This window comes from Hevea brasiliensis, chromosome 4, assembly GCF_030052815.1.
Source record: "Hevea brasiliensis isolate MT/VB/25A 57/8 chromosome 4, ASM3005281v1, whole genome shotgun sequence".
NCBI classification, from domain to species: Eukaryota; Viridiplantae; Streptophyta; class Magnoliopsida; order Malpighiales; family Euphorbiaceae; genus Hevea; species Hevea brasiliensis.
The window spans coordinates 115,229,856-115,257,086 of NC_079496.1; the positions used below are offsets into that span (position 1 = coordinate 115,229,856).

At 32.3% G+C, this 27,231-nt stretch overlaps 2 protein-coding genes across 3 annotated transcripts; one reads left to right on the top strand and one right to left on the bottom strand.

Annotated features, from left to right (window-relative positions):
* The first annotated feature begins 15,709 nt into the window (after positions 1-15,709).
* Positions 15,710-19,025, top strand: LOC110635736 (U-box domain-containing protein 4). 2 transcript variants are annotated; one of them, XM_021785165.2, is made up of 3 exons: positions 15,710-16,516; positions 17,042-17,975; positions 18,796-19,025. In XM_021785165.2, the coding sequence occupies exons 1-2, from the start codon at positions 15,771-15,773 to the stop codon at positions 17,970-17,972; spliced, it is 1,677 nt and encodes a 558-aa protein (XP_021640857.2). In that variant the 5' UTR covers positions 15,710-15,770; the 3' UTR covers positions 17,973-17,975; positions 18,796-19,025. The 2 variants fall into 2 exon arrangements, with proteins under 2 accessions (XP_021640857.2, XP_021640856.2); XM_021785164.2 differs by having other exon boundaries at positions 15,768-16,516; positions 17,042-18,003.
* Positions 19,026-22,908: 3,883 nt separating this feature from the next.
* On the bottom strand, positions 22,909-26,771 carry LOC110635727 (stromal cell-derived factor 2-like protein). The gene is made up of 6 exons (XM_058146115.1): positions 26,394-26,771; positions 25,341-25,481; positions 24,831-24,971; positions 24,009-24,058; positions 23,755-23,884; positions 22,909-23,191 (listed from the first exon to the last, which is right to left on the bottom strand). Exons 1-6 carry the CDS (start codon positions 26,502-26,504, stop codon positions 23,108-23,110), a joined length of 657 nt encoding a protein of 218 aa, XP_058002098.1. The 5' UTR covers positions 26,505-26,771; the 3' UTR covers positions 22,909-23,107.
* Between the last annotated feature and the right edge of the window lie 460 nt (positions 26,772-27,231).

Sequence of the window (27,231 nt, forward strand, 5' to 3'; positions counted from 1 at the left end):
CAACTATGGTCTATAAGATGCCTGAAATGATTTAGAGAAATCATTTACGGTAAGAAAGAGTTCTAATGATATTAAGAGTTAATATCATTTCTCATTACCAATAAGTAATGAGCCTAGTAAGTCACATATCTACACAAGCTAATCACCATTTAAAATATGATTTAATTGATTAATTAAAGAGTTTAATTAATCAATTAAAGAGGTTTGGTTTGCAATAAGATTGTAAAGTCCCTAGCATGACTTGAAATCAAATCTAGGTTATTGGATATATAATATAAATTAAATTTATATTTAATTTGATTAAATATAAATTTAATTATGAGAAATTAATTAATGGAGATTAATTAATTAATAAATTTATATTTGATATAAATTGATTTAAAGAGGAGAAATTATAATTTTGGATTGAGAACTCAAATTAAAGAGTAAGGGCAAATTGGTATTTTCATATGCCATGAGATGGTGATACATGACACCATATGATCTTGTCACTTGTCTTCCTATGATGGAAGACCACATGTCATGATTTAAATGGAGCTTGACACTTGACTTCATAGGATTAAATCAAATAATAACAAGATGGGATCTTGTGATGACATGTGGCAAGTGAGTTAGGGTTTGACCTAAGTATATAAAGAGAGGTTATAAAGAAAATCAGCCACACTCTCTCTTTTTTCTTATATGGGATGGCAACATGGTGTCTCATTCTCTTCTTCTATTTCTCAATTGATTCAAAGGAAAAAACTTAGATTTTCTCTTGAATTAAATTATTAGAAAGTGTTTCTAACACCCAATACATTCATACAACATTCACAAAGCATAAACCCCATCTCATAATTGGTCAACAAGGCTTGAGAAGCCAATCTAGGAGCTGCCATTGCTACTTTGGTGTGTGCTTGTGATGGATAAACTAGAGGGACAACATTTGGGGTCCTAAGAACATCCTAAGATTGCGTCAATTGTACATCAAGAGGTTAATATCTAAAAATCCCTCTTTTAGTTAAGGTTTAATTGAATTAAATGTTAATTCATAATCTTTAATGGCAAATAAAATTTTAATGCATGCTAAAATATGTTTTGGTATGCAATTAGGCATTAAAAATTGATTAGGTTCATAAGATACTTGGTATGGTGTATGTAACCTTAGAAATAATTTTTAAAATTCAAGGTTCTAATGTCCAATAATCACGCTTCCACATCTTCACTGTTCATATACCTCATTATTATTACACTTAGGTAATTTCTTATACCATTCCCTCTTTCTCTTCACTGTCTTTTTTACTTCCTCATTCCACTACCATTTCTCTTTTGAGGGTGGTCCATATCCTCTAGACTCTCTAAGTACTTTTCTAGCTACTTCTCTAATCTTTAATACCATTTGTATCCACAGACTATTGGCCTCCACATCCAGCTTCCATGCTTTGGACTCGAGAAGCTCATTTTTGAACTTCACTTGCTTTACTTCTTTGAACTCCCACCACTTTGTTCGAGCTACACTATTTCTTCTAACCTTACTTGAATTGTTCCTAAACTTGACATCCAATACCACTAATCGATATTGACTTGTTAAAGCCTCTTCCAGAATGACCTTGCAATCCTTACATAGAGCTTTATTTGTCTTTCTGGTTATGAGGAAGTCAATTTGACTTCTATGTTGCCCACTTTTGAAAGTCACTAAATGTGACTCTCTTTATATAAAGTAGGTATTTGCTAGTATTAAGTCGTATACTATAACATAATCCAGAATGCTTTTTCCCTCCTCATTTCGGCTGTCAAAACTAAAACCTCAATGAATATTCTCATTGATACATACATTTTGCATAGTCAATTAGGTTTAATTTCGTGGCCATTTTATTTATTTGTTAGTCACTTTTAGCTAATTTTATTCGTTATTTAGATAGTTTTTTATAATTGTCAATTTTTGGATTAAATTGTAATTTTTGCTTTGTTTTGTGGGTAAAATGGTGTTTTTGAGGGACTAAAAAGTAATTGTACCAGTGAGCAATGATTCTCAGAGCCAAAATTATCAAAATAAAGCTTAAAAGTTGAAGAATGCAAAGTGGCAAAAATGTGCATAACCTACTGCATAAGTTGTGCAGTTCTGCACAGGGAGAAGAAGTAATTTTCCAAACCTGCCGAAATCTGCATAAGTTACCGCATAACTTATGCGTATTCATGCCCTGCTTATGCAACTTCATGGAAAACTGCATAACTTATGCAGTCTCGCATCCTGTTTATGCAGCTTCACGGAAATAGCATCCAAACTTGCCGAAATTTGCACAACCAGCTGCATAACTTATGCAGTCTCATGCTTCACTTATGCAACATCACGGGAAGCACCTGAAATTACCAAATTTACTTAGAATCTGCATAGGAAGCTTGCATAACTTGTGCAAGTCTTCATAATGAGCTGGCAAAAGTATTTTTTCACATGAATCCCTTTCTCAAACACACCATTTTTAGGGTTATTTATCAAAAAGTATAAATAGTGCCCTTACCTCATTTTTTGCCATAAGAAGAAAGAGAGGAAAACAAAAAAGGGGCAGAAAAATAGAGGAGCAGTCGAATTTCATTCTTGGGGAGCAGAATCTAGCTTCTTCTTATCTTATTCACCATTTTCTACATTTCTCCTATCGGGTTTCTTAAGTTTTAGTTTATTTTCATGATTTATTTCCTCTTTTACTTAGAATTTCTTGTGTTAAATATGGATTGTGAGTAGTTTTCTTTGATTTTGAAGTAAGGGATGTAATATTTTAGTTATTTTTGTGGATTTGAACTGGGTTAGTCCCAATTTAATGAAATTTATGAGGTTTAATCCATTTTTGTGTGCTTATTCACATGCTTAATGAAGCGCCATATTAAGTTATATTCTTAATCCTTGGTTGAAGCACTGAAAGGAGAAAACCAAGTGATAGTTAATCAAGAAATTAGACTTAATTAACTTAGATCTAGAAATAGACTAAGGGTTAAGAGGGTTTTAATAGATTGATTAAAGAACCTAATGGGTCTTGGTTAATTTTAACTATACGAAAGTAGGATTAAGTTAATTAAGGTACTCTTTGTCTCACTCGAAAGATTTTTCAAAGGATTTTAGAATTAATCTCCTTTAAACCCATAAATTTCATGGATTGGGCTAGCTAGGGAAAATCCCAAACTAACTTAAATATGAACCCTTAACTCTAGAATCGTCTTTTATCAATTATTGCTTGGAATTTTACTTTTGAGTGTTTAGTTTAATCTCATTTTATTAATTTTCATTATTAATATTATCATTTTTTTTATTTTACGAATTATTAAATTAGTCATTGTTTGAATTTAGTTTTCCATTTTCATACCTTATGCTTCAAATTTATAAATTTCTTTTATTTATTTGATTAAAATACAATTTTAACATATTTTATTTTACATCAAAAATTCAATTGAAAACACAACTCTCTGTATGAACGATATCTTTTTCTATACTACTTGAATGACCCCTGCACTTGCGATTGGGACACATCAAGTTTTTAGCGCCGTTGCCGGGGAGTTGTTACTTTAAGATTGAATTCTTGATTATTTTAGTTATTTATAGTTTTATCTTTGTTATTTTTTCATTTTGTGTTTGTTTGTTCTTTTTAGGTACTCTTAATCTTTTATGAGAAGAGCTAGAAGCACAAATGACACATCCTTATTATTTAATCCTGAAATTGAGAAATTTTGTAGAGCCAACAAGAAAGAAACTAGAAAAAGGAAAGAAGCCTTTAGAGCAACTGAAATTGAAGCAGACATGGCTGATGAAAGAATTAGAATCGATGGTGATAATGCTGAAAATGATCGAAATAATGAAAATGTAGCCTAAGGTGAAGAGGTTGTAAATGCTAATGTGCCTAGGGGAAGTATGATGGATCATGCATTTCCTCATTTTGATGACTTGAGAGAGAGTATAGCAAGATCAAGAATTGATGCAAATAGCTACAAGATGAATTTTGGGGTTCTTCAAATGATTTAAAATTCCTAATTCGGGGGACATCCTTATGAAAATCCACACACACATCTAAAGAAGTTTTCTATGATTTGTGATATGCAAAAATAACTTGGAGTATCTGATGATGCAGCAAGATTGAAGCTATTCCCATTCTCTTTGAAGGATAGAGCATTGGATTGGCTTGATTCTTTACCTCATAACTCTATTACAAATTTGGAGTAACTCACTGATGTATTTCTTGCCCAATACTTTCCACTTGGAAAAACTCAATAGTTGAGGAATCAAATGATTGCTTTTAGACCAAGAGAAGATGTGACTCTTTATGAGTCATGGATGAGATGGAAGAAGTTGGAGAGATAATGTCCACATAATGCCATTCCCAAATGGACGATAAACCAGAATTTTTACACAAATGTCACTTCTGCTATCAGAGGAATCATTGATGCTCAAACTGGAAGAGAATTCATCATTAAGCATAAAGATGAAGCTTATGAGTTTTTAGAGAAAATAGCAAAGAACAGTCATCTATGGAGTAGTCCAAGAGGGTCAACTCCAACTCAAAAAAGGCAAGTTGATGGAATGTATGAGCTTGATCCATTCAACATGATCAATGCCAAATTTGATGCACTCACTAATGTCCTTGCTAAGAAAAGGATTTAAGTATGCTAGTCAGTTCATAATCATGCTCTGGAAGTTCTCAACAAGTTGCTTATGCAAAAGGAACTACCAGCTGTGGAGTAAACTATGGAGAGCAAGCTGCATATGTTGGTAATTATGGAAACAAACAAATGGGGAATCCTTACTCTCAAACTTATAATCCAACTTAGAGGAATCATCCCAACTTTTCATGAGGAAATAAGCAAAGTCAAGTCTCAAATCAGAATCTTCAACCACAACAGCAACAAGGAATTCCATATCAGCAAAATAGGCAACCATTGCCTAATTTTTAGCAGAGAAACATGAATCCTACACCTTCACCAAAACAGCAAGAACAAAGTTCCACCACAGAAGCTTTATTACAACAGATTCTTGCTAACCAAACTAAGCATGATGAAGAGATGAGAGAGATGAAAGCAAGGCTGGAACAAATGCAAACACACAATAGGATGCTGGAAAATCATATTGCACAACAAGCATGCTCATCAAGTACCAAATCTATGGGGAAACTTCCTAGTCAAACAGAAAATCCAAGGGAGCAGTGTCATGCCATCACACTGCGGAGTGGTAAAATAATGCATAATGAGAAGAGTGAAAAAGTTGAGAAGAGAGAAAATGAGAAAGGTGTTGAGGGAGATGAAAAACAAGAGAGTGAAAAAAAAATAGTGCAAAAAAAGGTAAAGAGGAGGTTGAAGAGAAAAAAGTGAAATACATACCTCCAGAGCCTTACAAGCCACAGCTTTCCTTTCCACAGAGATTTCAAAAAGCCAAGCTTAATAAGCAATTTGGGAAGTTCCTAGGGGTTTTGAAGAAGCTATATATAAATGTACCTTTTATCGATTCTCTTTCCCAAATGCCTTTTTATGCTAAGTTTCTGAAAGAAATTCTCTCAAATAAGAGGAGACTTGAAGATTATGAGACTGTAACCTTAACTGAGGAATGCAGTGCTATCCTCCAAAGGAAACTTCCTCCAAAGCTCAAGGATCCAGGGAGTTTTTCAATTCCATGCCACATTGGGGAATCATGTTCTATAAAAACTTTATGTGATTTAGGGGCTAGTGTAAGCCTTATGCCCCTCTCCATCTATGAGAAGCTCAACATGGGAGATCTTAAGCCAACCCACATTTCTCTTCAATTGGCAGACAAATCAATTAAGTATCCAGAAGGGATCTTGGAGAATGTACCATTGAAGGTTGGAAAATTCTACATCCCAGTTGACTTTGTCATTTTGGACATAGAAGAGGATTCTCATATGCCAATCATTTTGGGGAGGCCTTTCCTAGCTACAGCTTGTGCTTTGACTGACGTGAAAGGTGAAAAGCTTACTCTCAGAGTTAGAGAGGATCATTTAGTCTTCAACATTGGCAATGATAAGAAGAAGCAATATAAAGATGTAAACTCTTGTTTGAGAATTGATATAGTTGATGAGTTAGTAAAAGAGCACTTTAGAAAAAGCTATCCGAAGGCTTCTCTTGAAAGTTGTCTTGTCCATGAAGGAAGTATCAATGATGAAAATCCAAAAGAGGCTGCATTTGCACAACATTTGAATAGTAATCCAACTTGTCCTATGGCACCAATCTTTCAAGTTGAGCAAGTGGAGAAAAGTGAAGTAAAGCAACCATATCTCAAAGAAAAAGATGCACCAAAGGTTGTCAAGAAAGAAATGGTCGGATTTTTAGACAAAGCAATAAGGATCTTCTCATGTGACGGAATGAAAATGAAGTATAGATTCATTGAAGCACCTATTGGAAACAAAGGCAATAAATTCCAATTCCAGCCACCATGAAACATGAAGAGTCCAACTAAGGACTATAAATTAGCGCTCTTGGGAGGCACCCAAGTTCTTTTATTTTGCTTTTATTGATTTACTTTTATTTGCATTACTTTTATTTTTGTCTTAAATCTCCCCAAATTTAATTTTTGACATTGTTGAATTTTGTCTTTTGTAGATGTATTTCAATGGATGAAAGTTATTGCACTGTTGGGGAGTTATTCTTAATCTGATATTTTATCCATTAACTCTCCCAAGATTGGTTTATTTTCATTATTTTCTGTGCAGGACACCTTCTTGGCTTATGCAGAAAAAGTTTTTCAGCAAAAAGGGTCTGCAGCATATGGTATTTGCTTCTTTGTTAAGGTTAGGTGTGTATCTTTTATGTAATTGTGCTTATCATGTTAATATGATGGTAAGTGGGTCATTTTAGTAGTTTTGGACTTAATTTGGTTGTGTGATTCAATGTGCACATGCTGTATTTTCTTGGCATAACTTGGAGAGTCTATTTTCTTTTATGGATAAGTGCAACTTTGTGCAGATTTTTATTGAGCTTTAATGTGCTAAATATTAATTTGCAAGGTTTGAGTTAAAATGGCATAATTCACATATGTCTCTTATGTAGAACTTACTTCTTTAAGCTTATATGGTGCAATTGTGATGGATTCTGCATTTATTGATGTGTTTTTTATGATAATTTTTCATGATTTATGCTTCATAGGGTTACATTTCTTCATTCCAGTGTATTTTTCAAACTTACAAAACATTTTTTATTGTAATTTGAATCTTGTTGAAATGTGCATAAGTAACTGCATAACTTATATAGCTTTCAGGTCTCATTTTTTTGCCATTTTTCTTTTCTGTCGAAACCTGCATAAGCTCGTGCATAACCAAATTTTTGCCAATTTTCATTTTTGCCAAAAATTGCATAAGTGTGTTCATAACTTATGCACTCTTGCATAACTTCAAATCCTGCATTTTCATTTCTGCTGAATTCTGCATAACCAAGTGCAAAGCTTATGCACTATTGCATAACCAAATTTTCTGGGATTTTCATTTCTGCCGAAACTTGCATAAGAGAGTGCATAAGTTATGCACTTTTGCACGACCAACTTTTCAGACTTCCTATTCTTGCTGAAACTTGCATAAGAACCTACATAACTTATGCACACCCATTTTCCCCTTATGCACAAATTCGCACATCCTGTGCAAATCAAAATTTTTGCACTACCCATTTTCCCACCTCCCACTTTCCGTCATTACTGTTCACAACCACCCTCATTCCCATTTTTCTCGACATTAATCCCTCTCCCCACACCCCTTTTCGCCGACCGATACCCTAACTGCCCCTTATCTCTTGTACTTTCTTCTTCCCTCCTCCATTCCCACCATCAACGATCACCACCATGGAAATCCCTTCCCCTCAAGGCTCTCCTCTCCAAGTCACGACCCTAGCAATGCAAGCCCCTAATCCCGATTCTCCTCCACAATAAACCCCTCCACCTCCTCCCATCCACATATAAAAGGAGAATCTGGTCTAAATTAACCCGACCACATTACAAGGGGTCGGTGCTTCTACCTCAACCCCACAAGCCAAATCTCCCTCCTCTAGCAAGAAGCAATTTTCAGCAGCAGCCAGCTCCATCCAGTCCTCTAGTAGCACCTTTGGATAAGGGCAAAACCATATAAATGGATTAATTTTTATCTTGCTCTTGTTCAACTTCTAGGAGCTTTTCTTTTTAGATGTGCTGAAACAATTTTAGTTTGTCTTGAATTCTATTTTCTTGAAGTATAATTGGATGGCTATTCCATTGGTTTTTCATTGCTTCTCATTGCCTTTGCTGCCCCTTTGTGCATACTTGTCAATACATTGTACATATTTACATACCTCTATTGGTGTTTTCAAGTTTTTCATGATATATCATTATGCTGTAGCTTTTCAATATATTGCACAGGCTGTGAAACTACTTATGCAAATGTTTTGCATAGCTTGTGCAGTCCCTTATGCAACTCATGCCATACTACACAGCTTATGCACTCTCCTTATGCACCTGTTCTGCACAGCATTTATTCTGCATAACTTGTGGAGCTTTCTTATGCATCACCATCATCTTTTAAATTCACATTGTAGATGATAAAACACTGCTCCATACCAGGTAACTCTTTCTTTTTGCTTTAAAATTTAACTATTCCTGGTTATTCCTCTTTGCTTTGAGTTTTCATGTTGCACTGCCTTAGACATTGAGGACAATGTCCAATTTTGAGTTTAGGGGTATGCATTAATATTTTAATTTTGATTTTTGCAAAAAGTTTTCACATTTTAATATAGGAAATAGTAAAAAAAAAAAAACATTTCATTCCATTTCATTAGCATACATATACGTTGTAAATAGATTGCATACATTATATTGTACATATATACATGCATTACACATTATCTAGGAATCATACCATATAGATATTACAAATAGATTTTTTTTATTTAGTTAATGCATTGCTCAATTTTTTTTTTTAGGAATCATGCATTTATAAAATAAAATTTTTGCCAAGTTCTTTGAGTTATAGGAAGTTGCTTATGAGAGTGATTTGACTTACCTTTAGTTGGGTTTATAGATTGCAAGTTTCCTAAGAGGTACAAAGTTTTGAAGTGTTTATCGTTTGCCTATATCTTCTTAGCCAAAAAGCCACCCAACTAGTCATTTGGAGACGGAAGTGTTTAGAGATGGCTACAGGATAAAAAATAGTCAAGTGATGTCTCACCAATCTTAGAACAAATTTTCTAAACCTTTTAAGGCAAAATACTAGCTTGTACTTAAAAAGGGAGATGATTAGGCATTCTTTGATTTAAACCTTCTCATTTTAAACTTTTGGCCTTTTTCCTAATTAAAATTAACCCTTGCAAACTCCTTTGAGCCTTTATATTCCTAATTTTTCTTGAAACTCTTATTGCTACCTAGCCAATGAACCAAACACTCCAACCCTTTTCATGAGAATAATTATTTATAATATTAGGTACACTATAAAAAAAAGAAAAAATTAAAAAAAATGAGAAAAAAAATAATATTAAAAGGGAGAAGAAATGCTTATCATGATGTAAAAATGTTAGTATTTATGTACTTTTCATTATTGTCATTCAAATTAAAAGAAATACAAGCATAAAGTATCAAAGTGTCTCTCCATTTTATGTATTTTGTAAAATATGCTAGCAATTGAAAATTCTCATTGTGTATTTCTCTCCTCTTTATATATAAAAAAAAAAAGAGAAAAAAAAGGGTAATAAGAGGTGTACCTTATGTTTTAAAGATTGAAAATATTCTCATGCTTTGAATCATTTTTACTCTTTTTCTTCTTAGCCTCATTTTGAACCCCATAGCCCTATTACATTCCTAAAAAGACCTTTGATCTCTTGATAGTACTTGCTACATTAGTGGAGATAGGAGTAGGGAATTTGCCTATAGGATTGGAAATTTATTCATTCACTCATTAAATTCCAACATTTTATATAGAGACACTTTGGCTATTAATTGTTCTATAATTCTTTTTGAGCATGACTCTCTCTTTTGATTGGTTGGTTTGAGAATTTTGGATGATAATTGACTTGATGGCTAAGCAGTGAAAGCTTGAATAAGCATTAGATTCTTTGCATCTTGAAGGATGGGTATATGGATTTTTGGTATGGCTAAAGGTATGTTAAGTTACTTTAATAGGTGATTTTTCATAGCTCTTTGGACATGGCATCCCCCTAAAATTGCATTATATTTTTAAAGTTTGCTTGAGGACAAGCAAAGATTTGAGTTTGGGGGTATTTGATACATACATTTTGCATAGTCAATTAGGTTTAATTTCATGATTATTTTATTTATTTGTTAGTCACTTTTAGCTAATTTTATTCGTTATTTAGCTAGTTTTTCATAATTATTAATTTTTGGATTAAATTATAATTTTTGCTTTGTTTTGTAGGTAAAATGGTATTTTTGAGGGACTAAAAAGTAATTGCGCCAGTGAGCAATGATTCCCAGACCCAAAATTATCAAAATAAAGCTTAAAAGTTGAAGAATGAAAAGTGGCAAAAATGTGCATAACCTACTGCATAAGTTGTGCAGTTCTGCACAGGGAGAAAAAGTAATTTTCCAAACCTGCCGAAATCTGCATAAGTTACTGCATAACTTATGCAGATTCATGTCCTACTTATGCAACTTCATGGAAAACTGCATAACTTATGCAGTCTCGCACTCTGCTTATGCAACTTCACGGAAATAGCACCCAAACTTGCCGAAATCTGTACAACCAGCTGCATGACTTATGCAGTCTCACGCCTCACTTATGCAACATCACGGGAAGCACCTGGAATTACCAAATTTACTCAGAATCTACATAAGAAGCTTGCATAACTTATGCAAGTCTTCATAATGAGCCGACAAAAGAATTTTTATACATGAATCCCTTCCTCAAACACACCATTTTTAGGGTTATTTATCAAAAAGTATAAATAGTGCCCTTACCTCATTTTTTGCCATAAGAAGAAAGAGAGGAAGATAGAAAAATAGAGGAGTAGTCAACTTCCATTCTTGGGGAGCAGAATCTAGCTTCTTCTTCTTCTCTTCTTTACCATTTTCTACATTTCTCCTATCGGGTTTATTTAGTTTTAGTTTATTTTCATGATTTATTTCATCTTTTACTTAGAATTTCTTGTGTTAAACATGGATTGTGAGTAGTTTTCTTTGATTCTGGAGTAAGGGATGTAATATTTTAGTTATTTTTGTGGATTTGAACTGGGTTAGTCCCAATTTAATAAAATTTATGAGGTTTAATCCATTTCTTGTGTACTTATTCACATGCTTAATGAAGGGTCCCATTAAGTTATGTTCTTAATCCTTGGTTAAAGCATCGAAAGGAGAAAACCAAGTGATAGTTAATCAAGAAATTAGACTTAATTAACTTAGATCTAGAAATAGACTAAGGGTTAAGAGGGTTTTAATAGATTGATTAAAGAACCTAATGGGTCTTGGTTAATTTTAACTCCACGAAAGTATGATTAAGTTAATTAAGGCACTCTTTGTCTCACTCGAAAGATTTTTCAAAGGATTTTAGAATTAATCTCCTTTAAACCCATAAATTTAATGGATTGGGCTAGCTAGGGAAAATCCCAAAATGACTTAAATATAAATCCTTAACTCCAAAATTATCTTTTATCAATTATTGCTTAAAATTTTACTTTTGAGTGTTTAGTTTAATCTTATTTTATTAATTTTCATTATTAATATTATCAATTTCTTTATTTTGCGAATTATTAAATTAGTCATTGTTTGAATTTAGTTTTGCATTTTCATACCTTATACTTTAAATTCCTAAATTTCTTTTATTAATTTGATTAAAATATAATTTTAACATATTTTATTTTACATCAAAAATTCAATTGAAAATACAACTCTCCGTGTGAACGATATCTTTTTCTATACTACTTGAACGACCCGTGCACTTGCGGTTGGGACACATCACTCATAACCTTGCCTATCACTTCCTACATATCCATTCAAATCTCCACCGATGAAAATATTTTCTTCATTCGGTATGCCTTGCATTAGATCATCTATATCTTCTCAAAACCTTGGTTTACTCTCACTATCTAGTCCTATTTATGGGGCATAAGCACTAACTACATTTATTATTTCTCCTTCTAATACTAGCTTTACTAGTATAATTTTATCTCCTACTCTTTTCACTGCTATTATAGTATCTTTTAATGTTCTATCTATGATTATGCCCACACAGTTATTGTTCCTCTCCTTTCCGGTAAACCACAGTTTGTACCTGAATTATCCACTTCCTTACTTTTTTCTCCTACCCACTTAGTCTCCTGAATGCAAGCAATATTCACATTCTCCTTTCCAAGGTATCCACAAGCTCCATTAATTTTCCTGTAAGTGATCCAACATTTCAAGTACCATCATTGATTCTTCTCCTATCCTGTTCCTTCCTAATTGATCTCCTTTTATGATATATTCTATTATTCTCTATGCATATCTTGTATTCTATTCCACTATCTATTATACTATCTATCCTATGGACTAATTTTTAAAAAATATACTAATTGATGCATAAGATTTAATTTTGTCAATTAAATAATTTTTTCATAAAAAATAGATAATTTTTTTATAAGTACTAATTAAAATATATGTAAAACTAATTAAAGTGTATATATATATTGCATAAATATGGATGCAAAAAAATTTAATTTAATAATTGATAAATTCATCCTTATATGAGCTCGAGTTTTACGTAATTACATATTTCTATAAAAATTTAAAATATATATATATATATATTTTAATTGGGTTGACTAAAAAAATTTATTGAAAAAATTGAATGGATAAATTATTTATAGGGTTAAATTTAATTTCAGAAAATAACTAATGTACTTTTAAAATAGGGATAATGTTTTTAAAATTGAAAGAATATCTCATAAATAATATTTTTGAATAATGAATGTACTTTTAATTTAAAAAAAAAAATATTTCATCAGCGTTGGTGATGTAGTTGATGACGGTGGCAAAAGTGTAATTATATTGAAAACAGAGGCCAAACGTCAGGTGGTGATAATATAATTTCTTCTGTTATCTCTTCATTGAAGTCAGAGAAGCACGCATATACTTTGATGCTATACGGCTCTGCTCTACCGTATTAACATACTCCATCCAATCACCTATGGAGTGGACCCACAGGATCAGCCATTGTTCTTAGGCCCCACACAATGTTTCTTTTTTTCTCTTTGATTAATTGATTAGCTGGACGGCACGGACCATAGGACGACATGATGGGTCAGTACTATTAAGGGATGTAATATTTTAGTTATTTTTGTGGATTTGAACTGGGTTAGTCCCAATTTAATAAAATTTATGAGGTTTAATCCATTTCTTGTGTACTTATTCACATGCTTAATGAAGGGTCCCATTAAGTTATGTTCTTAATCCTTGGTTAAAGCATCGAAAGGAGAAAACCAAGTGATAGTTAATCAAGAAATTAGACTTAATTAACTTAGATCTAGAAATAGACTAAGGGTTAAGAGGGTTTTAATAGATTGATTAAAGAACCTAATGGGTCTTGGTTAATTTTAACTCCACGAAAGTATGATTAAGTTAATTAAGGCACTCTTTGTCTCACTCAAAAGATTTTTCAAAGGATTTTAGAATTAATCTCCTTTAAACTCATAAATTCCATGGATTGGGCTAGCTAGGGAAAATCCCAAAATGACTTAAATATGAACCCTTAACTCCAAATCGTCTTTTATCAATTATTGCTTGGAATTTTACTTTTGAGTATTTAGTTTAATCTCATTTTATTAATTTTCATTATTAATATTATCAAGTTCTTTATTTTGCGAATTATTAAATTAATCATTGTTTGAATTTAGTTTTGCATTTTCATACCTTATACTTCAAATTCTTAAATTTCTTTTATTAATTTGATTAAAATACAATTTTAACATATTTTATTTTACATCAAAAATTCAATTGAAAATACAACTCTCTGTGGAAACGATATCTTTTTCTATACTACTTGAACGACTCGTGCACTTGTGGTTGGGACACATCACTCATAACCTTGCCTATCACTTCCTACATATCTATTCAAATCTCCACTGATGAAAATATTTTCTTCATTCGGTATGCCTTGCATTAGATCATCTATATCTTCTCAAAACTTTGGTTTACTCTCACTATCTAGTACTATTTGTGAGGCATAAGCATTAACTACATTTATTATTTCTCCTTCTAATACTAGCTTTACTAGTATAATTTTATCTAGTATAATTTTATCTCATACTCTTTTCACGGCTATTATAGTATCTTTCAATGTTCTGTCTATGATTATGCCCACACAGTTATTGTACCTCTCATTTCTGGTAAACCACAGTTTGTACCTGAATTATCCACTTCCTTACTTTTTCCTCCTACCCATTTAGTCTCCTGAATGCAAGCAATATTCACCTTCTCCTTTCCAAGGTATTCACAAGCTCCATTAATTTTTCTGTAAGTGATCAAACATTTCAAGTACCATCCTTAATTCTACTCCTATCCTGTTCCTTCCTAATTGATCTCCGTTTATGATATCTTCTATTGTTCTCTAGGCCTATCTTGTGTTCTATTCCACTATCTATTATACTATTTGTTCTATGGACTAATTTTTCAAAAATATACTAATTGATGCATAAGATTTAATTTTGTCAATTAAATAATTTCTTCATAAAAAATAGATAATTTTTTTATAAGTACTAATTAAAATATATGTAAAACTAATTAAAGTGTATATATATATTGCATAAATATGAATGCAAAAAAATTTAATTTAATAATTGATAAATTCATCCTTATACGAACTCGAGTTTCATGTAATTACATATTTTTATAAAAATTTAAAAAATATAAATATCTCTTTTTAATTGGGTTGACTAAAAAAATATATTGAAAAAATTGAATGGACAAATTATTTATAGGGTTAAATTTAATTTCAGAAAATAACTATATACTTTTAAAATAGGGATAATGTTTTTAAAATGGAAAGAATATCTCATAAATAATATTTTTGAATAATGAATGTACTTTTAATTTTTTTTTTTAAAAATATTTCATCAGCATTGGTGATGTAGATGATGATGGTGGCAAAAGTGTAATTATATTGAAAGCAAAGGCCAAAAGTCAGGTGGTGATAATATAATTTCTTCTGTTATCTCTTCATTGAAGTCAGAGAAGCACGCATATACTTTGATGCTATACGGCTCTACCGTATTAACATACTCCATCCAATCACCTATGGAGTGGACCCACAGGATCAGCCATTGTTCTTAGGCCCCACACAATGTTTCTTTTTTTCTCTTTGATTAATGGATTAGCTGGACGGCACGGACCATAGGACGACATGATGGGTCAGTACTATGCAATGTACTGTAGTTACACAATAACACATTTCCCTATGACTGACCAGTGCCAAGGTCCCTGGCTTCTTTATCAAGCTTTTGCCTTTGGCTACGCTCAGAATTATTATATGGCTTGTTTGGTGCCTCAAAACTCCTTTTTTTTTCTCCCCACCAATTGTTATAATTGATTTAATTTTATATTAATTTAAAATAAATAAATTTAATAAATAACAAAATTAAGGTAAAATTAATGTTTTAACTCGTAATTTGTAAATTAATTTAATTTTATATATTACAACTTGCTAAAGTGAAAAATTGGCGTATTGGAGAAGTTGACTCAAGAAAGAAAGCATCCAAACGGAGCCTTAAATTTACAGTGTCCAAAGTAGTTAGCTCTCGAATTTCGCTGAGCATCTCTGAGAAAACTCTGGTCGCTATAAATAAACAACAAAACCCGAAAACGCATGATGCTCTTCTCTCTCTCTCTCTCTCTAAGAGGGCACAAGTGCACACAGTCGCTCTCTTTCTCTCCTTCTGCCGAATTTGCTTTCTCTTTGGCTTTTTTCCCTCAGCAATGTAGCTTCCCGACAAAAATCTGTTGCGTAATGGCCAAGTGTCACCGGAATAACATCGGATCTTTAATCCTTGATCACTCCCCCTCCGCTAATGCATCCGCCGGCGGTCATTTCCGACTATGGTCCGCCTTCTCCACTGCTGCATTCCGCCGTAAAATCTTTGATGCTGTCAGCTGTGGTGGTAGCTCCCGCTACCGCCACCATGAGGACGACTTTTCTTCCACCACAACATCCAGCTCTGCTACGACAACCATTAGTGCGAGTTTCACTGCGAAGTCCGATGACAATAATGTGAGTGAGAAAAAGGAAGGGAGAGCGAGAAATGGAAAGTCGGAGAAGTTGTCGGATCTGTTGAGTATTGCAGAGGCGGAGAATGAAATCGAGACGAAGAAGAAAGTCGAGGAGTTGGAGGAGCTGAAACGAGTAGTGAAGGAATTTCAGGTTGAGAGCGAAACGAAGAGCAAAGAAGCTGCTTGTCGTGTAAGGTTACTTTCTAAGGAAGACTCGGAAGCAAGAGTCACTCTCGCTATGTTAGGAGCCATCCCTCCTCTAGTTGGAATGCTTGATGTGGAAGATGTCGAGTCTCAGATCGCTTCTCTATATGCCTTGCTCAATCTTGGGATCGGCAATGATGCGTGAGTTTTCTCCTCCTTCTTTGCTAATTTTCTTTTGTCATTCTTTTAAAAAAAAGGGTTTTAGACGTTGGTAATTGCCTCATTTTGGCATTCTTTCTCCTTTTAATTTCGTGATTTTGAAATCTCGGTTGCTTATAATGTAATCTTCAAGGAGAAGTCGTTTTCTGTGTCCTGCTAGTGTTAAGAGTATAATTTGGAAGTGTCGTTCCCTTCAATTATGCATGATTGGGGTTTTGCGGACTGGTTTGGTTTTAGATCGAGGATGTGGTTTCATTTCTTGCTTTGGTTGTTTCCTGCGTCTTCATAATTAGTAAAAATATTTTCCCTTCAACGTTCACTATAAATATCTCAAAATTTTATTTCTAAAGGTCACTTTCAGTGTTTCGCGTCGTGTGCTATTTTCTTGAAACAGTTTCAATACATTTAGTTAATCCATTTACATTTCTTGTCGAGTTATATTGTTTTCTCTTAAATACGGTTCTGTTATAGAAAATGGAATTAAATTCGTTTTGGAACCTTTTGCAGGAACAAAGCTGCAATTGTTAAAGCAGGGGCTGTTCACAAAATGCTGAAGATCATAGAATCTCCAAGTCCTCCTAACCCATTTGTATCTGAAGCGATAGTGGCAAATTTCCTTGGCTTGAGCGCATTTGATTCAAACAAACCCATTATAGGTTCTTCAGGTGCAATCCCCTTCTTGGTAGATGCACTTGAGGATTTGGACCATAAAAGTAGCCTTCAAGCGAAGCAAGATGCTCTTAGAGCTCTGTACAATCTTTCAATATTCTCATCCAATGTTTCATTTATTTTGGAAACAAATTTGATCCCATTTCTTATGAATAGGCTGGGGGACATGGAAGTTAGTGAAAGAATTCTTTCAATTTTGAGCAATGTGGCATCGACTCCAGAAGGTAGAAAGGCCATTAGCATAATGCCAGATGCTTTCCCTATTTTGATAGATGTTTTGAATTGGACCGACTCACCTGTATGCCAAGAGAAAGCATCTTACATATTGATGGTGATGGCACACAAAGCCTATGGGGATAGACAGGCCATGATTGAGGCAGGAATTGTATCATCATTGCTTGAGTTAACGCTTTTGGGTAGCACATTAGCGCAGAAAAGGGCTTCAAGGATCCTGGAATTTTTGAGAATAGACAAGGGGAAGCAAGTTTCAGAGAATTATGGTGGGAATTTGGGTGCAGCAGTGTCTGCTCCTATTTGTGGATCTTCATCATCTTCCACCAACCCAAATGGGGTTTCAAAGGAGTCTTTGGAGGAGGCAGATGATATGATGAGCGAGGAAAAGAAAGCAGTGAAACAATTAGTCCAACAGAGCTTGCAGAACAATATGAGGAAAATTGTCAAGAGGGCCAATTTGCCGCAAGATTTTGTTCCATCAGAACATTTTAAGTCCCTCACATCAAGTTCAACATCCAAGAGTTTACCGTTTTGATAGGTGTGTTGATTGAAGGGAGCATCTTGAAGTTAGTCTTCTCATCATTGTTCTAATTGCCCCTTTGGTCCTTTTAGTAGCATTGTTAGCATGTGAAATAGCCATCATGTGTTAGATTTTGTATAATTTCAGAATACTATGGTAAATATTTTCATTTTTCGTCTGATCTGTGCGGGAATGAGTTACATGGTTTTGCTGATGTTTATTTTGGTTTGAATCTGGATGCATCCATAGAATGGTTGCAGGGTGACAGGGTCATAGTTGAAAACTTCTGTAAAATGATTAATCTTTTCCTTGGGATGCTTCTCTATCAGTGGTGTGCTCTGCAAATTGGGAATAATCTGAGGGTTGAATTTTTTCTTTTTCCTTTTTCATTTGTGTTGTATAGCTTAGCTATGATAGATTAGAGTATCCCCAAATTCCCCATAATTAAGTGGTCAATTTCAACCTATTAATACATTCTTGTCTACCTCTCGCCCCTACTTGATAATTTTTATATTCCTTCCATACGCCACTTCCGTTCATGAAAATCGTTTTCTACAGTACAAAAATGGGGACCAGTTACTCCCTATGTTCATCTGGGGAATCTTCCACTTTGTTATTTTCTATTTAAGTCTCAGATTTCATCCAGAATCGCTGAATTTACATGGTTGAATTGTATTTAATTTTATGTTTGTGGTAGGAAAATGTATAATTAACTTCAACCTCATTTATAGTTTTATTTGATTAATTTAAAATCTCTGTGACTTTCTGTGATTTCTGTGTAACATGTGCATTGACCTCGTTTACTGATCTGTTTTCTTCTTTATTATCTATTATACAGGTTGGAAGAGTGGAAGAAGAATCTAAGATGAGCTGTATGCTTATAAAATTTATGCACCTTTCTCCCCGCAAGCTATATTTTTTTTAAGTGATGTTAGGTGGTGGCGTATGATCATTTTGTAATCTTTTAAGCTTATCATTCATTTCCCTGTTACCTCTTGTTTTTTTCTCTTAGTTCATTTTTACATTTCCTGATGTAAATATTCTGTAATATAATTCTCATTCTTGCAATATTGAATGACTTCTGTTTATGCAAAAGAACCTAAACATCCATCACTTAAATAGTACATATTTTAGTGAATTTAGGATATGATTGGAGTTTTTCTAGATCCAAATTCGGATTATCTAGTTCAGGGTGTGGTTCCAACTTGAACCAAAGTAAAGAAATCATGCCAATTGTTTGAGCATTTGATGGAAAATTCACTGCTCTGGAGATGGTTATATATAACTTCAAAAGCTGGACTGTATGTGTTTTAGATCATGTGAAGTGAAACTTTCTTATGCGTTGCTTGGGGGAAGGTTAAGACAATAAAAATCATTGGTACTGCAGCCAATTGGTTTATTTATTATAAAATGACTGATACTGTTATTCTAGTTCTTCATCTTACAGGATTAATAGGAATTGGTGCTTCCACCTAATACTGAGGCAAGCTATAAAGATCATTTACCGCTGCTGAAGCATGTGAAGAAAGCGATGATTATGGGGGCAGGTGTGCAGGTAAGTTCTTAATTCCCGTTCCAGTCTCGTATTTATTACCTTAATCTATCTATAGGCAGTAGCTCTGTTGCCCCTCATGACACAGAACAACAGGGCCCCAAATTAACAACTGCCAGATGAAAATAGAATTTGATGCTTATCTTAACACCCTGGCGGAACTATTGGAACTTTGCAGGAACTGCCATTTTGTAGGATACTTTATGAGACAGGATTAGTTGAGCCACACTATTGACAAGGTAATAAATAAACAATAAAAGTTAATAGAAGTTAACAATAAATGATTATTCATTACTAAAGGGAGATTTGATCAACGGTTTGTGCTTGCTCATTTAAGTTACTTAATTTTCCTTGCCTCCACCCACACATATACATCCATTTGTAAGTATGATGGTTTCATATTAGTTAGATGTATAAATCAAATTAAAGTATTTACTCAGAGTAGGTAAGAATTATCAGTAAGTTATAACCTACAAGGCACCTCACTGCTTAGTTCTCAGTATCATAGCTTTGATTCTGTACTCTAGTTGAGAGTAAATAGAAGTGGGTCTGGTTGCTGTCTTCGCTTTCATATTGTGTAAAGATCACATTGCCCTCATGAAAAAAAGTGATGAAAAAAGATGACTTCCTTTTTCTCCTTTTGAGAATTTTACAGATTGCTTTCAGTGTACAAGTATTGCTACTTGCAGTATAAAGTTTTTTTATCAACCATCTACTCCAAGCAATAATAGTTTCCAATACTCCGTTTATTTTGGAGGAAAATATTTTATTAAAAATTATTTTTTTATTTTTTAATATTTGGAGTATTTAAAAAATGAGTAAATAAAAAATATTTTCTTGATAAAAGAAAAGTAAAGTCATTTTTAAAGAAAATATTTTTCATTTTGATAATTTTATTAAAATATAAAAATATTATTTATATATATATATAATATTAATACTCATATAAATATGTATTATTAATTTAATATTATAATTAAATAATAAAAAAATATTTTTATGAAAAATATTTTTTTTTAAAAAAAAATTTATAAAAAGTTATGTTATTTTCAGCGAAGCAAGCATTATTTAGTTTTTATTTTTACTGGACATGTGAAGACTATTTGGAGGTCAGATCACTATTTCAATGCATCTCAAGGAACTTATCTCAACTATGCAAATTGGAAAAATTAGAATAAAAGAAAAGGAAGATAGATCCTCGAGGCCGGGGAATAATTTTATTCAATGCACTTGTCCCGACTTAAATCATTCATAAACGGGCCCTACTCTCGTGTTATGTCAAGTTTCTGATCTTACCGTCCAGGTTAACGGGCCCTACTCCTCGTGTTATGTCAAGTTTCTGATCTAACTGTCCAAGTTAACGGGCCCATCCTTTTTTCTGTGAATTGACAATTGAGAAGCTTGCGATTTTTTTTTTTTTCCCTAGGTTTACTTGATTTGGTTGTTAAATATAATCGCTAATTATTAATTAATAATTAATAATAATTTATTTATATTAAATATTTGATAAAATTATTTATTATTATTAACATGTAAAATAATTAATAATGATATATATTATATAATTTATTTTATTATTAAATTAAATATATAATTATTAATTTATTATATTAAATCATTTATTTTATTATTAAAATAAGAAAATAATTAATTTTTTTTAAAAAATAATTAAATAAATTTAAAAATATAAATAAAATAATAAATGAATTATTATTATTGATAAAAAAAATTTGAAATTAATTTTAAATTTTTAGCTATAAATAAATATTTTATATTTTATATTATTAATAAAAAATATTTTAATAAAATTGAAATATATTAATTAAAATGTTAAAATTATAAATAAAAATTATAAAAGTAATAATAATATTAATTTTTTAATTAAATAAAAAAAAATATAATCAAAATAAAAAATAAAATCAAATTAACTATCAATCAATAAGAAACTACTTTAAAAATAAAATTAATATAAATTATAGTCAATGATAATTTATATAAATTACCTATCAATTATTAATTTTATTTTTTAAAATTTATCAAATATTTTAATTTATATATTTGAATGTCAATACTATACTCAACGAGTACCTCAAACACCCTTATAATCATATTTGTTCTCGTGGTTGCTCTTAAATAGGCGACCATAGCATCATCGTGCCATCGGCGACACCCCGTGTCCGCCACCAACAACCAATGACCTCATCGTCGCGTACACATATGCAACGTTGTGAGTTAGAGGCAATGATAGCTTCTCGTCTCTATAAAGCGGAAATTTTTTTATTTCAATTATTATTATTATTATTATTATTTTTTTAAATAATTTATAAGTTAAAAATATAAATTTTAAACATGATTTTCTTAATATATATTATAAAAATTATAATATTTAAATATATAAAAATAATTACTTTTTAATAAAAATAATAATATATTCAAAATTATGAATAAATAAATAATTTCATATTTAAGAAAACAATTTGTATATAAAAAATATTTTTTAATAAAATTTTTTCTATTATTTAATTATAATATTAAGTTAAATTAATTATATATATTTATTTCACGTGTGTGTATATATAGATGTTTTTACATTTTAATAGGATTATCAAAGTTTATAAAATAAATTTTTTTAAGAAAAAAGTTATTTTTAAAAAAAAATATTTAATTCATTTTACTGAGTATACTAAATATTAGAAAATATAAAAAGTATTTTTAAAAAATATTTTCTACAATTTAATGTATTTTATATCAATTCAACTCCAAACGTAGAGTCTAACTCCATTAGCCGTCATAGCAATATCCACACATATTTTTTCCCCTCCAATTAACATATAAAATGTGATTCATTTCTTTTCTACATTTAGATTTAGAGAAAGAGAGAGATTTAAAATTGTTCCTCTTTTGAAGATTTGTTGGGCCATGAAAATTAAATTAGAATATTTGAGAGGTGGTAAAGTCTTGTGTTTAGTAATAAAAATTCACAATGGACTGAATTGCTATAGTTAGTGGTTGTCCGTCTGCTGCCCTGCCCCAGACCCTATCCTCAGATATAAATGCAGGCAAATCAACATTAAAGAGGACAATATTTCTGCCAGCCCAAAATACCGGAGGGAAGTCTAGGGCTGCACAAATTTAATTTTAGATAATTTTTTAATAAATTTTAAATATTTTTTATAATAATTTTTACAGTAATGTCAAAACAGAAATAAAAATTGGATTTGACATCCAATCCATGTGAGCGTGCTAGATAAATCATCCAATGCCTTCCCTAACGAGGATCACACACTTTGTTGAATCTTCATGTTGTATATGAAAGTGATACATTATATTTCTAAAATGATGACCAAGATTTTACTCTATTATGGAAAAGCCTCAGAATGAATATGAAGTTGCTCACTGTTAATCCAAAGTGGTATTTTCTTAAGTTAAATGAGATTTGCATGTGGTGCATGAGAAAGAAACAATAATTCAAGGTGTTACATTCTAGTCTCTGAGAAATATTTCTTCATTTCATAGAGCATCTACAGCTATTATAACAAGTAATAACAGGTACCTGTTTTTACAATGTAAATCCCTTTGGTATAACCGTGTTCTACTTCTACTTGCTCTGGGTAATGGGGAGGTACACACCTTCTGCTGCCAGCCAAACATTATCAGCTCGCTTTTCACGGACACCACAAACCTGTATAAGCACACACATCAGTAAAGTATAAACAAGAATATCAGTAAAGTATAAACAAGCAATGAGACTAAAAATTAAGCAGCATCATAATGTTTATACTGCAACAGTTTTCATGAAAAACATTCACTGCTGTGAAAGAACACTGGGTCTTATAATGAGTTGTCAATTCAGTTTTAGCTTATTAGGAAACCTACGCACCGCAGGTTAGCTAGAGCAGAGGATTTTAAGTAAGCAAAGTATACTGTCTACACATAATGCCAGTGACTTATGCCAAGATACACAACGTTGAGGCCTTGGTCCCAAGGTGTAACACCATTGTTAGTTTAGGTTGTTATATTTCATTATTTACTCTGCATTTTCGAATGTACTTTGGCTTTAACCAGTTTCAGTAGTAACTAACATGATTATAATATGTTTTTACTCCTCTCTCTGGTAATAATAATAATAAGAAAAAAAGTCATGCCAAAAAAAAAAAAAAGGAGCCAAATAAATTGGCTCTAACCCCTTTTTCAAACTTCAGAATCCCTCAACATTACTAATAGTAAAGCAGTGTGCTTCCTCACCTCTTGCTGCCCCCCAGCTATCCGTTGGTATTTCTTGTCATGACTGTGAAGGTAGCCACCAGTGTCAACATGTTGCAGCCGAATCCTTTGATCTTGCTTCCAAGTCTTCCCACTCCCTTCAATCAGAAGCCTGAAAAAAGAATCCAAAATGAATTTCCAAACAAGAAGAAGATGGAAGACATATAGCTAAAGAGAAAACTGAAGGTGCTTATCACACAGAGAGAGAGAGAGACGAAGGAATGCTAAAGTCTGACCTCCAGTAATCCCCAGTGTCAGATTCAGTCTCTCCTCCAAAGCAGCTAACCTACACCCAGAAAAGTGTTTGGCTTGTGTCATTAGACAATCAACAGCTTCCAGAGCCCATGAAAGATATCTTTTTGGTCACTGAAGTAAGATTTTTATTGCACAATACTGATTAGCGGCTACATCAACAAACTAGCTCCCTTGTTTACAAAGCCATTTCACATTTTCACCACAGACTTCTCAATACAAAATAGTAGGGTTTCAAGTTAAGGCAATGATTGGTCTGAAAATATAGTTTCAGCACATTAAATGCAGATTCCCAAAAGGAGAATGCCAGGAAACTCAACAAATCTCTAACTGACACCTAGAGATCATAGAAATGCTTTCTTGATATGATTGCTAAAAATGAATTATGACATTCATTCCATTTATTTGTATGATAGTTTTTGTGGTGAATAATCGTGTCATTGTTTCTTCTAGCTCATTGAGCATATATTATATCTTAGGGAAGCTTTCAACAACATTCTATACAAACACCAAGTCAATTACAGTGTGTTTGGAAGGAGTGAAGAGAGGTTTTAAAAATAACTCAAGATAATGGAAGGTAAAGTATCAAACCCAGTAATTTGGTGGATTGAAAAGTGAGGTTATTGAAGGTTTTGAAACCTTCAAAAGCCTTAGCAACCTTCAAAAAATCTTCCTCCCAAACACACACAATACTTTAAAACTCATACTTACCTTCAAAAACTTCATCCCATAAAAGATATATTTTATACAGAACACATTATGAAGTGTGGATGAAATAGGAGCAGAAAAGTAGAACTCATACTAACCTCCAGGTTGCCGGATATTGGTGATAAATGCAAATGGCTGTGCAGCCATTTTCTAGTCCTCATGTGTTGCAGGCGGATGATTGTCCCAGTTTTGATGGTCTCACCTTGTTTCGCATCTGTACCTGGTTGAGGCCTAACAACCTACAAAAGGAAATGCCATTTCAAATCTATAGCAAATTTCAAATGATAACCAATCTTTTTTGTAAGAAATAATAAAACAAAAACAATTCAATGAAATTCAGTAAACTACACATTTCAATAGCATGCAAACAAATTTTACAAAGAAAAGATTTGTGTACCAACCAACCATAATGTGAACATTGGCAGACTAAAAAAAACCAAAAATCATGGTTCAGAACGCTTTAAAAGCAGTACAGATGACAAACTACTCGATTTGAACTGCTATTAACTTGCTAATAAATCACATAAATTGAATTCAAGCTATTTCCAGCTAAAATGTTGACAAAATACATGCATACCAAAATGAAAATTAAAAGAGAAGAGAGTTACCCAGTAACTATTGGAATCATCAACAATAGGAAATCCCGTAACAGATTGCTGCCCACTGCCAGAGCCATATGGCACATCATGGGAATGAAGCCGAAATTTTGTCCTCTCATGCATCAGCTTGAGAACGGTTCCATATGTAATCTGAACCAAAAAAAAAAAAAGCACAGAACTTGAGATCTACAGGTCACATTTTTTTCGTTTATTTTAACGTAAATAGATATGAAAGTTGCCATTCAGCCCATATCAATCTCCATATCCAATTTCATGATCATTTTACGCTATCCCACAAAAAATGGAGGTCTAACGTTAACACTATGTTTGGATAAATTTTCGGAGAGAAAGAAAAATAAAAGAAGAAAATATTTTTTTTTTTATTTTTCATTTTTCATTCTTTATTTTCTATCCTTGTGTTTTGATTTCTTATTTTCTCTCTAATCTAAAGTAAAAATAAAATAATTAAAGGAAATATTTATACTTATTTAACAAAATTAAGTATACACCCTTATTTTTTTTATTTTAACCTTTTAAATAATTTATAAAATTAAAAGCAAAATAACAATTAAAAAAAATGTTATTGTATTTTCCTCCTATCTCTTTACAAACATAAAAAAAATAATAATAAATTTTATTATCCTTCTCCTTACTATTTTTCTCCGATTCCAAACAAAAAATAAAAAATAAAAAATAAAATAATATTTTCCTACTATTATTTTCCTTCCTTCTTCCCTGTTACGTATCCAAACACAGCATTAAAGAGAAAATGACTAAAAAAAATAAGACTTATTTTTCTTCTCTGCTTTATTTTCTTTCTCTTATTTAAATAAAGAAAATGCCTTTTCAAAATTATTTTCCCCTACTTATTTCCCTTGCTGTTCATTTTCCGCCTATCTAAACATGGTATAAAAGGAAAAATGCAGCAATGCCTTTGGTATTCCTATCAAATTTCTCTCCTCCATGGGAATTTCAGTTCACAAGTATCAGTTAAAAACTAAACGAACTAAAATAAGAGACCGTTCAAATTATTAAAAGAAATTAGGGAAATAAGAAATGAACCTCGAGGCCTTCAGAGGAGGAGGAAGCGGCGGAGGCAGAAGAAAAGGAGCCCTGTTCGAGATCCAGGTTGAGGAAGAGGAAGATTGAGATAGCAAAAAAGGCGAGAGCCATGGCGAAAAGCAATCCAATGAACCAGTTCTGCTGCCAGAAAGGTATCGGCTCTCTATACACGATTCTCTTAGGAGTAAACGAAGAGGATTGCGATGAAGAAGAAGAAGAAGAAGAAGGAGAAGAAGAAGAGGGTTTCCTTCGAGAAGGGGCTTGTGGAGCTGAGGGAGCCACGGTGAGAGGATTTATAAGAATAAGTGTTGTTTGTTTCTATGGATCTGTGAACTCTCTGCGTCGTCCAGTTTGGTTCGGAGACTAAAGAAGGAGAGGAACTGAGTTTATGAGAATGTTTATGAGAATGGAGGTGTACGCGTTCGTTGACGCGGTTCTGGCCAATAGCAGGTTTACAGCTGGGCTTTTGGTGACGTGGCGATTTTCTATTTGAGAAGACTCTCTTGACTCCAAAAGGCTGCGTTTGGATCAAGGAAATTATTATTATTATTATTATTACTATTATAGGCTGCGTTTGGATCAAGGAAATTATTATTATTATTATTATTATTATTATTAAGTAATTATCATTTATTTTTAACATTTTATTTCCTAATTATCAGAGAAATTAGATCTGCCATTTCTGTAATGTCTAGACCTCTAGAATAGACCTTAGTGGAAAAATTTAGGCCTATTATCTTTTTTTTAATATATCTTTAAGCTGATAATCCTCATAAATATTTATTTTTCTATGTGATTGTTAAAAGTTAATTTTATTATTGTTTAATTGTACAAGTAA

Excerpts from the sequence above, each read along its gene's own strand:
- LOC110635736 (XM_021785165.2), top strand. The coding sequence starts at position 15,771 with ATGATGCTCTTCTCTCTCTCTCTCTCTCTAAGAGGGCACAAGTGCACA. Across the intron at positions 16,517-17,041 it reads CTTGGGATCGGCAATGATGC|GAACAAAGCTGCAATTGTTA; the intron begins GTGAGTTTTCTC and ends AACCTTTTGCAG.
- LOC110635727 (XM_058146115.1), bottom strand. The coding sequence starts at position 26,504 with ATGGCTCTCGCCTTTTTTGCTATCTCAATCTTCCTCTTCCTCAACCTG. Across the intron at positions 24,059-24,830 it reads CAATATCCGGCAACCTGGAG|GTTAGCTGCTTTGGAGGAGA; the intron begins GTTAGTATGAGT and ends TTCTGGGTGTAG. Across the intron at positions 23,192-23,754 it reads TAGCTGGGGGGCAGCAAGAG|GTTTGTGGTGTCCGTGAAAA; the intron begins GTGAGGAAGCAC and ends GTGCTTATACAG.